This window comes from Solenopsis invicta, chromosome 5, assembly GCF_016802725.1.
Source record: "Solenopsis invicta isolate M01_SB chromosome 5, UNIL_Sinv_3.0, whole genome shotgun sequence".
In the NCBI taxonomy this organism is placed as follows: Eukaryota; Metazoa; Arthropoda; class Insecta; order Hymenoptera; family Formicidae; genus Solenopsis; species Solenopsis invicta.
Genome location: NC_052668.1, coordinates 27,894,899 through 27,908,770, shown reverse-complemented (window position 1 = coordinate 27,908,770; position 13,872 = coordinate 27,894,899). Strand labels below are relative to the sequence as shown.

General features: G+C 30.2%; 1 protein-coding gene across 1 annotated transcript in view; it reads right to left on the bottom strand.

The window, feature by feature from the left end:
- Positions 1-13,872, bottom strand: part of LOC105203940 (max-binding protein MNT) — a 60,291-nt gene that overhangs the window by 21,092 nt on the left and 25,327 nt on the right. The window contains 1 exon segment of the mRNA XM_011172872.3: positions 1,551-1,908. Coding sequence (XP_011171174.2) covers positions 1,551-1,908 — 358 coding nt within the window.

Here is a 13,872-nt window from a genome sequence, read left to right as displayed (position 1 = left end):
TTCTGCGCGATTTACAATGGAAAAAATTTAAAAAGATGAACACTTTCATACCTTGAATGTTTTTTTAAGATTTTCTGAATGATAGTAAAGAAATTTTTTGAAAATTAGCTTTTTTCAAACTTTGACGTTAAATAATTCCGAAGTCAACGTTTCAATCTTCGCTTTGAACTAAAAGTTTTCTTTCTTTATGTCCTTTCTAACGATATCTTTTCTAACTACAATAGAGTTTCAGTTGAAATCTTTGAATTGAGATCCCCTTAGGATTGTAGCAATCTTTACAACTCCTTTAAAAGAGTAGCTCTTCAAAATAATCGAACACGTATTTTATGGCTTTTTATCATTTTAAATCGTTTCCAAATTTGTATGAAATGGGAATGACACCCTATATATTTAACTTAAATACATAAAATTGTCGGACTATAATTCAAATATTTTATGTATTTAAGTTAAAAATAATAAAAAAAAATATATATATACACACTTAAAGTAAAGTTTAATAAACAAAATATAGCAAAAAAAAACCTACAAGTTTAAGTTTTCATCAGCCTCTCTCTCTTTTTTCGATAGTGATAATAATAATTATTTATTAAAAATCGTATATTAATCGACAAATTAAAACGCGAATACCGTTTATTTTAAATTAATAAGAGCCCATATCGACGCAAGACTTAACTTTTAACAAGGAGATTATTTTGTCGTATATGGTTATTCGTCCGAAGGTAAAAGTATTAATAATTGATTCATCGGTCAGAAACGAGAATTCCGCTAAACGATAAAACTCGTGTAGAAAACTACGTTATAAAATTAAAACCGCAAATCGATAGAAATAAATGATCTTCAAGCATCTTTTAATGTGATTAAGATTTAAATCAGATTGGGATCAAATAAAATAAGATAAAATAAAATTGTATTGTCAGACCGTTCATGTTCTTTATGTGATTCCTTGGAATACGACTTGTAACACGTGATTTTCCACACGAGCTTTATTGTGGACTTAACAAAATTTTCGCTTCTGACCGATGAATCGGTTATTAATACTTTTACCTTCGGACGGACCTCGGATAAACTACATGCGACAAAATAATCTCCTTGCAAAAGTTAAGTCTTGCGATATGGGCGTTCACTAATTTAAAAGATACGATGTTCGCGTTTTAATTTGTCGGTTAATATAATACGGCTTTAAAAGGAAATAATTATTGTCATTGTCGAGTTGATGAAGGACTAAGTATATTGAAATGTACTTGTATAATTTTCGTAAGGAATATCCATTGTTATAAAATTACATCCATAAATGACTTGTAATAATAGATTTATTTCGTTTTCTCTGCTATATTTTGTTTTGCCACAAACAACAAACGCTACCAACATATTGAAGTTCAATGAAGTTGAAAAATTTAGTCAAGTAAAGAACTTTTTTTCACAATGTGATATGATTAAAAACAAAATTGCCTAAATATTGTCATATTAAAAAAATGAGTTTACAATATCCCTAAAAGAATTGAAAGGATGCGAAAATAAAATACAGAAGAAAGAAATTAAGGCAAGCTCACCCAGTTCGCTGTTTCTTATTGTCGTGGCTCGTTTCGACGTCGACAACGAGATTGCCTATACTTTGCTGGGATTGATTCGGATTGTGATTCTCCATATAATGATTATGTGTGTTATGATGATCGCTGTGATGATGATGCTGCTGTTGGTGATGTTGCTGCGATTGCGCTTGCTGTTGTTGTTGCTGCTGTTGATGAGTTTGATGAGAATGCTGATGATGCGGCATGGAGGAATGAAGTGCAGTCAGCTGAACGGAGTTCGACCCCGTTGACGACGGCGTAACTCGCGTGCTGGAGACCACAGAAGTACCTCGAGAAGCTATCGAAAGACCCATTCTGCTATTCTCCAACGGTTCTTCTTCTGAAAAATCATTAGAATCACTTTAGTCAAATCGTTAAAAAGGCGATTAAAGAACTTGAATCCGCATTTTTTTTTAATAAATTTTAATAAAAATTTTTATTTGTTCCAGAAAGTTAAAAAAAATGTTTCGTTGCTTTGTAACATATTTTAGTCAAGGATCGACAATGTCTTGTTTTTAATTAGAATTAAAGCGTCGTGATTAGTCAGTACGAGATTAACACTTTATTATTTAAATGAGATACAATTCGTCTGTCTGAATTACAATTATCATGTCTGTCGGTTGACTTCTCGATCTCTCGTTCCCAAGAGTAATGGGGTTTTTACTCCAGATCGTTCTTGTAAAATATTTTCTATCGCGAGTATTAGAATTACAGTTAGTTGCCTGTACTGAGAAAACAAAATTGTTATAAACTAACTATAATTCATACTCATTTTCGGTGCTACCTACATATTTATTTATAGTTGTTTTAATTACGAAAATTAGAGCTACTAGTAATTATTACTATGTCAATATCAAATAAATGTTCAAAAAATAGTTATATGTAATATTTACTATAATTGCATTTACATAGAATTTAATTTTGTTTTAGCATCTAGATCTTGATATTTTGTTACATATTTTATTACTTTACTATATTGATATTTAAAATTTATAAAATATAATAAAATTTTGTTATAGTAAAAACGCAATATAAGATTATTATTATTAAAATTATAGTAAAGAAAAGATGGGAATCATTAGATACTTATGGGATGATGAGATACCATATCTCATATAACTCGCGTTGAGTTCCAAGAGTAACTGTTAAAATTACTTCGTTATAGTTTATTTAGACATTGTACAATAGTTATTGATTTGTTTACTTTAGTATTTATTACAATTTTATGAAAGCTAGATTTCAGTTTTGCAGCGTTTTTTACAAATGTATACTCTGTACATAATTTTAAGAAGTGTGTTAATTATTAATTTTTTTTTAACTTTAGTTTAGCTTGAAGGCATTGAATTTAGTTTTCAAATAATGTAATTGAATTTAATATGTGTATAAAGGCATATAAAGTTATATATCATGTAGTAGGAATGTCGTGAGCCATTTGCATTACGAGCGTAATACCACTTTTGCAACTTTACAACCTCATAATGGACTTTGCATAATGCTTACTAGTAGCAAAGAAATTATTTTTAAAAATTGTTTATTTTTCAAATAAAATATATTTTATAATGTTCATAAAACCATGTTGCATAACACTTATTAGTGTGTAAAAAGGATCTGACGAAGGATCATTAATTTTATAATTAAATGATTTTTTATAATTAAAAGTGCCTTTTATAACGTTAGTTAATAGTATTCCGATCTCTGCTATCTCACAAACGCTTTCTTTTTCCCTCTCTAATAAATTGTAAATTACCTTCAATTTATATATCCGAACTTCTACATATAGAGTGATTAGTAGAATGTAGCTAACAAATTGATGTTGATAAAAATTGTGTCGCGTTAATATTTACAGAGTACAATTAAAAAAAAAAGATATTTCATCATCTTCTTCTTTCCTCTAGTAATAATTATAAAAATGGAGTTTTTATCCATAATTATTTTAAACACTTTTTTCGTCTATTCGAAACGTCTGAGAATTCTTGCAGGAATTATCAGAATTTGAAATTATTTTTTATACAGAACTAAAAACTGTACTGTCATGATACATCTCTCGTTCGCTTTTGTTTTTGAACCCAATTTTGGGACTTGCAAAAGAAATCATTTTATCATAATATCGGTGAAAAATCTCACAATACTGCACCCATGGTGTCAAAAGAAAGATGAACCATTGCGCATAATAACGGAGGGCCGTGATCTCGACCAACCAGAAATTGAGCTTATTTGCGGTGCGAACTATTGACGGAGTACGAGGCACAATTGACACTGTCGGTAATATTGAATTTCTGCAAATGAGTTCAAAACCTGATTAACTGACAGATCCTCACTACCTTCAATCCATTGTGCATCCTCCACCGGGACAGTTTACCTATCTTTTTACATAATTATGCCTTTCTGTGTGGTTTTCTTCTTACAAGAAATAAAACGTTATGACATTCGTCTGATATTGGTGCCGCGCATTGCCTATATACCAGTAGTTTTGTGGAAGTTTCCGATCAGAAAGTATTTACCAAATTCTTAGTTATCAAATCTAAATTATCTAAATATTCTGGTTGTATATCAAAACATTGGATAACCAGAAATTCTTCACACAAATGTTTACAAATATATCTCTTAATTCAATCACGATTGCTTTTTTCTGTGTGTACAAATTTAAAATAATTTAGAAATAATACACTTGAGTATTACTTGTTCTCTTCTGAAATACCAATAAATAATACTGAAATGGTGCCAAAACGTTCATTTTATATTTGAAATAAAACTGGTAATTTGAACGAGAAACTTATATACTGATTACCGCGCGAATACTCCCTCACTAACCTTTATTACTTATCCTTGACCAATAAGATATTTGATTAAATATATAATGTGAGAAAAGAGCGGTCAAACATTATGTGTTATATCAGTCTAAATTGTCGAGGGCATACACCGTTACGCGTTCAAAGTTCTCGGTGCTGCAGAGACCAAAATTTTATTGCGGCGGCTTTGTCGCGTCTCGTCCCGAAACTTTCATTCTGGATATAGGCACATTCACGGAGGCACTACGATTCCTGGCATTCCACAGATGCAGACGACAAAGCTCCCGGCTTGCCATTCTATTCTACGCTCGAGCTTGAATGGCCGAGCTTTTCGCCTAAGATTAGCAGATATTCCCTCGAGTGGCGATGGCTTCGAGCGAACCAATACTTCGTCAACTTATCTCTCGCATAGGATACCGAAAATTATCAATAAGTTACTTGACCAAGTTTGTAGGATAATACCAGATAACATTCTAATATTTATATAGAATAATTATTACAAAAAGACAAGCAGGCACACGAAAAGTATTTTCTTTTAAAGCTTACCCATAAAATCACGATAAGGTGAATATCGAAGAACTTTAGATTAACTTTAATTTAGTAAATTTTATTTTAATTTAGTAAAACTTTACTAAATACTGTTGAAATTATAATATATTTGTTCGATGTTCATGTCCCACAATTATCACGTTTTCAAATTCTAAGAAAAAATTCTTTGTATGCGTATACGTGTATGAGTGTATATACATATATCATATATATAAAATTAAGTATAATAAAATATACAATAATAAGCAATAATAAGCCTTCTAGTTTCGTGTTGAAATATAACAAGCATAATATTATAGTAGTAGTAATAAAGTATAGTAAATATAATAAAAATACGAGTATATTATATAATACATGAAACAGTAAATATATAATTTTGTCGCGTATAAGATTTAATTTATGTACAAGAAAATTAGTTCTAAAAATTGAATAACATTCCTTCGTTACTTTACAATAATAATTTCTAAATAATTTTTAATTCCATTGTGTAAATCGTTCAATGATCATCACAGGCATCCAAGTACGAATATTAGTGTTACTCAGCGCTCAGAAACAGAACGTTCGCAGGTAAATGCTTATGGAATATCTAACACTGTTAAGAATATCGTGTGAATCTTCGAACGGCGGGATTAACGCGTCTGGACGAAAAGATAACAAATTCGCGAACGGCCGCAACGTCTCGCTACCGAGCACGAAGAGTAGCTTCCTCTTTCTCTCTCCATCCTCTAATTTCGCTTTATTCACCGTCGGCACGATAAATTAGCGTAGCACGTGTACGCACATGCAGCTAACTCATTCATGTGCGAGTCGACTTGGCAGCGGCCGCCCTGTCGCATAGCTCGCTCTTCCTAAATCTATTCCTAACGCTCGAAGACGTGCATCGTGTGCGTATATCTGCGAGAGAGGACAACAAGAGATCGAGTAACTGACGACGGCATTGCGTACCACGCGAAATCATTGCTTCTCGAAATTAAATGCGAATAGTTGAGTTTTACAAATGTGGGCACGCATTTGAGTCGATTTATGTCGATTTGCAGTCGAGAAATCTTCTCTAGAAAGAGTACTTGTCGAGTAATTTATTAAACTAACATTTCGATATTGCGCTATTAGTAGCATCCAGATGTGCAAAGGGTTTTTCACAGAGTTTGTAACACTTAATTTTAAAGATACACTACCTTTATTTTTAAAAATATGTTAATACTTTTACTTTAAATAAATTATGTACATATAAAAATTATGTTCATTAACATTCTATTTTTATTGAAAATTGCATTTTTATATCTTACTTTATTTGTTATTGTTTTTCTGTTATTAAAACTAAATTAAAATTTAATATTTAAAAATAATAAGAAAAATATCAATTTTTCTGTTCAAGTATTCAAATAAGTATTTTTTTATATAAAATTTCATTGTAATAAACTTCTAAATTTAGTTGTTTGGTAAATAAATAATTTTTTTTATTGCAAAACAAGTAATCTCTCTACAACTCTACATCGTAAAAAAATTTTACATATCATTTTGAATATGTAGAGAGTAACTCCCGTACGAGGGGGTAACCACTTAATGTAATCGTAGGACAGTGTCCTTGAAGTCATTATAAAATCTTTACAAAATCTTCATGTAATCATTTTGCAATCAGATGTAATCATGAAGTCAGATAAAATCACCAAAAATCATAATGAAAGCATCAGAAATCATTTTGGATTTTTGTGTAATCATTGGAAATCATGTATAATCATTATGAAATTTACTATAAAATCAGCAGTTACTACAAATCACACCATGCTGTTTCTAAAAAAAAAGTTATCAAAAATTTTTATAATATTTATTTTTTTCAAAAGTTTTCTACCAATCAGAATGAATTCCAAGAAAATTTTGAAGCCAGCAGTCACGTACATATCTATTTTCTAAGTGGTTACTCCTCAATTTCATTTTATTTAAAAAAAATTAGCAATCAATATTAATGGCGTTTCTAGTCAAATAAAATAATTTTTAATCACAAAAAATTGGTAATTACATATGCAATTACAAACATTATTGTGTAATCAGATGAAGTCATATGTAATTAGCAGAAATCATTTGCAATCAGATGAAATCATGTAATCTGTGGGACAACATTTTAGGTAGTGGTTACCCCCTCGCTCTAGTATTTACGTCGCGCAAGGATTACATCGCAGAAGTAGAAGAAAAAAATAGGAGTGAGAGTAATTTACACGCAACTACTTTGCTATGTGTCATTATGTCATATTAGTATAGCATCGTGATATCAATTTTTTACTGTTAATCCTTTCAGGACAGATTTTTTTGAACTTTTTATTCCAAATGATGATTATAGATTATATAGTATATACATATAATAATGCATTAAAAGTTTATTTTTGTGTTATAAACTTGAAAACAATCATTTTATACAGAGTTCGACATTACACTCTTAACATTTAAATCTAGATCTTTAGTTAATAATTTTTTTGCTCTTGTAGTACAAACAATATATCTTATTTATTCTGTTGAATAATTTTCATCTTTTTCAATATAAGAAGAAAAATGTCCAATTATCAGACGAAAAGGATTAAAGTGATTAGATAATCGAGGTCTACCAACTATAGATTTATGCTTTAAACCATGTTTTTCAATAATTCTTTGAATGAGTTGTAATTTAAAATTAGGAAACAATGGATATCGAAGATTTCTCATTTTGAATAAAACTTAAGCAGTGAAAATAGAAAGAGTTTTTGTATTTTATTAATTGACTATATAAGCGAACGCGGCTTTTTCGAAAATCGAAAATTGCAAGTATAATGGAAATGAGTGATGACATGCATCAAAATGTAGAGCCTAAACTCCCGAGATTAAAATGATACTTTATTTATTAAAAAATATTAATCCGTTCTCGAAGTACTACGTATAGTATGCGAACCTAAACCAGTTAATATTAACGAAACTATGATCAGTTCAATCGATTTGTTAATGTAGTAAATAATGTAATCATGCGTTACAAACTACGCAAACTAATTATTGTAAGAACAGTAAAAGGCTTAGCGATTATTTCATAGTATGTTCACAGAAAAAAATATCAATTCTATTGCTAAGCAAAGCGTTTACTCAATTTACCTTTTTTTTTCTCGTAACAATTCTCTTTAACAAGGAACATTTTCTTGAATTGTCTTAACCTTTTGCGAGAAACGATAAAAGTTAAAAATTCAATCACATGGAATTCACGAGAAATAAAACTTTCCAGATTCAGTACAAATGTAATATTATTTTTTCTCTTTTTACTGTTGACAGAGGCATAGCGCTGGCGCTGCATTTTTTTGCAAAAATTTTGCATTTTTAGATACATCTGAAAGACATCTGTCTAGAAAATCCCTCGCAAAAGGTTAAAATTGTACTTATTACAAATTTTAGAAAAATTCGTTATCTTATGCTGAAAAAAAATTATACTCTTTCAAAGAATATTATAAAATTGTATCAAAGGAAAGTCAGAATAATAAGCAAATTAAATTTTCCTTTTAATTTAATATTCTTGGTTCAAATATAAAATTACTATGATTCTAAGTATATTTTGAATAAATTTGATACTTATACTTAAATTCATGATAGATTTGCGATTATATAAACCAATCAAATATTTAAAATAAGTAATATTTATTTAATTAAACTTTATATTCTTCTGTGTTTACACCCAAGTTTATTTGTTTCAAGTAAGTGTATTTTAAAATTATTGTTAAGAACATAGTGTTTGCAAAGATAATCGTTACTTAAAATCAAAAAAAAACTAAAAAGTTCAAAAGAAAAAATTCAGTTTTCTTTTCCGTACACTTCTTTTTGAACATTTCATTTTCACAAATATAAGAAAATAAATATTTCATATTTTTAATTTTTTTATAGTAGCAAATAGTATGAAGTTTTTATACAGTACAGTTCATTTTCCTTAAACACAGGAAATAATAATTAATAAAATTTTTGATAAGTGCAGCATATATATCGGAGTTATTATTTTATTACAAAATGTAGACGATTTGTCATTATTTCCTAATACATTAGTATACGGAAACGACAGTTTCACTAAACTATTAAAAAATTTAGCTGAATACAGATCTCTAAATAATTTTATTAGATTATCAAAATAATTATGTAAGATGCTCAAACTATAATAATTGATAGAATGTCAAAACTTTTTATATTGTTTGTCAGACTTAATGTCCTTCATAATTATTTTAAATGTCAAATATAGAATTAAATAAAATTATTTTCACACACATACAGATTTGTATCTAGCTACAATTTTAAATAAATCAGTAAAACCGTTCTTCACATTACGACACATTTCAACTTCTTATGAAAATAATTTTTGATCGAAAGCTGGATTCAGAATGCATGCAACAAGCGGCAAGCGTCGAGCAGCAGCCAAACAACGCAGTCTTGCCGCTTGCTGCGTGCAGTCTGAATCAGATTCAAGTAGAAAATTGCCATCAAATTTTTATGTATTAATTTCAAATGCAATATTCAGACCAAGCTTTCTCATATTTTTTGTAATTATGAATGTAGATAACATTCTTAACGACAGATTTTCATATGAACCATTTTCAGTTTGTTCATCGACGAAAATGTCGAAGGTGATCAATATTTATCAAAGCAAAAGTTTACAATTTTTAATTATATATTTTTTTGTACATCTTTGTTACCAAAGCTGCGCTAATCAAGATTGAAGTGCATTTGTAAAATATGATTTTTATCAACTTATTTCCTTGAAACTTGCAATGAGTTTTCAAGATACTTTTATTTTTTGTTTATAATTTGAAAATTATTTTGATATATTTTAGTTAAAAGGGAATTTCAAATTTATCAGACATTAAAAATCGTGAATTATAAAACATAGTGTTAAAGTGTCAATACCTAACAAATCGTCGCTGTAAGATAATAATTGAAAAAATTCCTTAACTTTAAATTGACACAATGTCTTCGACATTTTACGTCGTAAATTACAGAACTTCTCTCGCATATATGTTCAATCTTACAGACAAAAATGCACAAAACGCCATCAGACATTAGTGAGTCCAAAGCGAATTGCTACTCGTTCTGTAGTTTGAAGTAATAAATTTCGCACTTGGCACATTTGCATGTTCACGTGCGAGCGGAATCGCGACGTGATTTTCCTTTCAAATGATATGCCAATCGGTTCAACGGGATTTTTTTTTTTCGCGAGCGCACACGGGTGTCAGTAGTTTATTTGGCGTGAGGAATGTATAATGTATGTTACAAGGTAATACCGTATCCACGTAAATTCACACGAGGCTACTTGAAAAGTATTATTATCGTTGTCATCTCCTATGTCTGATTTCTTAAAGACACATACAGTGTATGAGGATACACAAACACAACGCATTCTTCGGTGCGTTTAAAGGGAATATTTTAAAATAAAAATTTGTTAAGCGATAATTTAAAAACTTTTAAAAGCTCTTCCTAATAATTATTAAAAACTTTTGTTTTTCACGTGTATGAAGAGATAACTGGTTGAAAATGTTAAAAAAAATCAATTTTATTTTAATTTGTATTTTTTTTTTAAGTGTCGTGATACGGCTATTTCTTTACTGTTTGTTCTTAATTTTGTTTGTTAATCGGTGGAGAACAAGGAAATAAGATTCATTTCAATTGCAAGGGTGCTAGCGATGTCCAAGAGAAAAAAAGGAAGAAAAAGTAATCTTTTTCACAAAAAAGTGACAAAAGAGACGATAAATAAAATATATGGCAGTATCGTTTAATTATTACTTTGATCGAATTCAATACACAAACAAAATTAAAAACAATTTGAACACGTATTTATTTCTACGAGAAGAAAAGGTCTTCATACATAACTTATTTTTCGATATCACACTTAGTACAAAGGAAGTTTTTGCTTAAAATACTTTAAGAATAAATACAATTTAATATGTATTTTATGTACTAGACACGAAAATCTAGTACACATTCTAAAATACAATTTTTTGGTATCATATTTCATCACAAAAAAAACCAAACTAAAATTTAATGAATCGTATCTTTTAAAAATAACATAACTTTTATTATATATTATAAAAATAAACATTTACGTTTTCACTAGAATTATCAGGTACATGTACATATATTATTGTTAGTTATAATATCACTCTCAATTCAAGCCTACTTAAAAAAAAAACTAGTTATAAGAGTAGTTTATACGTCTCTAATTTTTTATGTAGTGGCTTAACCTGAGAATTATCTAAATTTTATTTCATTGCCAGAGCCCCTTCAAGCAATCCGTGAGCAATTTGTAATTTTTGAAAGTCTTTTTCCTTTAGAGCACTTTTAAGCCTATTAATTCTCTCTTCGAGTAGTTTTTCTCGAACCTTTATATTGTTATCACTTTCTTGTTTCATTTTTTTATATTGAACCTCAAGTACAGAAATGTCATTTCTCCTTTTTATCTGGACTTTCATAAACTGTTCCTGCATTTTCTTTTCTTCCTCTTTCTGCTTTTTTTTCTTTCTTTTTTAGTTTTTATTTTTTTTTTGTTCTTCTCAATAGGCTTTGATTGCTACTGTGTGCTAGACGTCCCATTGTAATAAATTGTTTCGTGATAAGAACTCGGTCGGGCTTGTTATTATATTTTTTCAAACAATCCTTAAATTATATCATTCTGGCGTCGAGTGATTTTATTGACATTAAGGCTCTTTCTTCTGTCAATTGGTTACCAGAATCACTAAAACGTCTGTCTACATCAGCACTACCACGTACGAGACTCAAATTAGCTTTCACAATTTTCGTTACTAATAGAAATTTCAGTTCTCCCATCAAGTTTTTATACCAAAAATTTTTTTTCAATAATGATCTATTCGCTCGTGTTCTGTAAGGCACATCTTGAAGCTGAAGAATAAGCCATTCATCTAAGAGATGAGCCTCCAAAATTCTTAGTGGAAGGACTCGATTGATTTTTGCGATACCAGAACTAGTTTCAGATTTCTTCAACTTATTTCCAATCTTTTTCGTTTAGCTTATAAAATTGTTGCGTCCGTTATACATTACTGTGTATACTTCAATTGTAGAGAATTTTTAAATCTGTAAATGCAATAAGAAGAAATGGCGTGTGCAAAAATTAACGTTTAGTCGGTAAAAAAAAAACGACTTTGGGATCCCCTTAAAGGAATGCTAAACCTAAAAGTTGAACTTTTTCAACGTTGGTATTACAGATTTTTTTGTCGAGTGGCATGCGGTCGCGCATCGAGCGAAAGATAAAGTTTTTATAAAGTTTTAATTGGCCGCTGGTCGCCCAAAACCCAACACTATTGAATTTTGGGCAAGCAGCAGCCAATCAACGAAGTCTGCTGCTTGACGCTTACCGCTTGCTGCGTGTAATTTGCACTAGCTTTTAGATTGCATACAGCAAGTGGCAAACATCGAGCAGCAGCCAATTACATAACATACAATGCATAATATACGCTACTCATAATACTGACAAGCATTATTTGTATTTAAAAAACAACAAGGTAAAATAATTCCAACTATTCCACAGCGTTGCGAATTAAGTGGAACGCATCCCGCATTGTAGACTCTGCTTAAGCTTAAATCTAACCTCAACATATATTATGGAACTGTTCGGAATGAATTCCGTGATTGAAATTATTCAATTATTCTTTAAATTTTTATTATATTTCCCAGGGAAAACAGAATAATTTCGATCGGAGTTCATTTCAAGTAGTTTCATACTGCAACACGGACAGTTAATTAAGTGGTTACCTGTCCTTCTAACGTGTCGCGGAAACAATACAATCATATTTCGAATGTATAAAAGGAAAATCGAAAGCTTTAATGGCAGCCGATTGTGATGCAATCAACGATTACAAAAATATATTCCGGGGCAAAACACATCCGTGCCTGTCCACGGTTTCAGCGAGACTCTGACGAAACATGAACAGACATATTGCAAAGCAAAACTCCATCGTACATGAAATGCATAGTACAGCACGAGCACAGCACAAGATACTGGACCAAAAAGAATCTTATGTAAATCAAGATGGTGACTTTATTTTACATGTTCATTGGTCCAGCGGATTTACAGCGCTTTCAAGTGCAGTGAGTTTTAACCCAACTCGAGTCGGGTTAATGACGCCGTATGCTAGAATCATCCAATCAAAGCTTAAAATAGAGCAATGTGACGTCATTAACTCGACTCGGGTTGAGTTAAAACCCGCTGTACTCGAAAGCGCTATTATGCTATGTTATATGCTGTACTGTATAATTCATGTGCAATAGGCTTCACATGTGATAGTGGCAACAAACGGCATAAAGTTTCAGCAACGGTCTGAGGACACATACAACTTTTACGATGTATTTTACATGTAAAAAATTAAGAATGTAAAATTTGACATGTATAAAACTGTGTAATTTACATCAAATATTTTACTTGCCCAACCTTCTTCCTGAGTGTTACACGAGTCCCGGATGTCTCTCATTTTAAACATTTTGAGCTACTGATACGAAATCTTCTATAACACGGGATTAAAACTTCAGGTGACAACTGCACGAGCCGAAGGTAAGTAAATCTTTAACTTTTCTTTTGATTTTCTCATAAAATCTAGTATTCCGAAATTTATTTTTGTGCGTATTTTTGTTGTTTCAAAGTTGTTTTTGTGATTTATAAAGTCACTTTAAAGATTTTCATTATTGGCAAAACGTCATTAATGCCCGTTGATTTAGCATACCCTTAAGCAGGTCATAATACATTGCGCTATTACATTAAGAAATAGATTCAATCGACGAGGGATTCGTCAATATTAATAATAAAAAAATCTAAAATCATAACACAATACTAACGTGACATAAAGCCATAGAGGTCCATCTATATCTATCGTAGTGTTTATCGTAAATTCCTTGCGACTCTTAGTAAAATTTTTCAACAGAAATCGATAGAAAACTATTTACATTTGTGAATTCACGAAACAAAATCCATA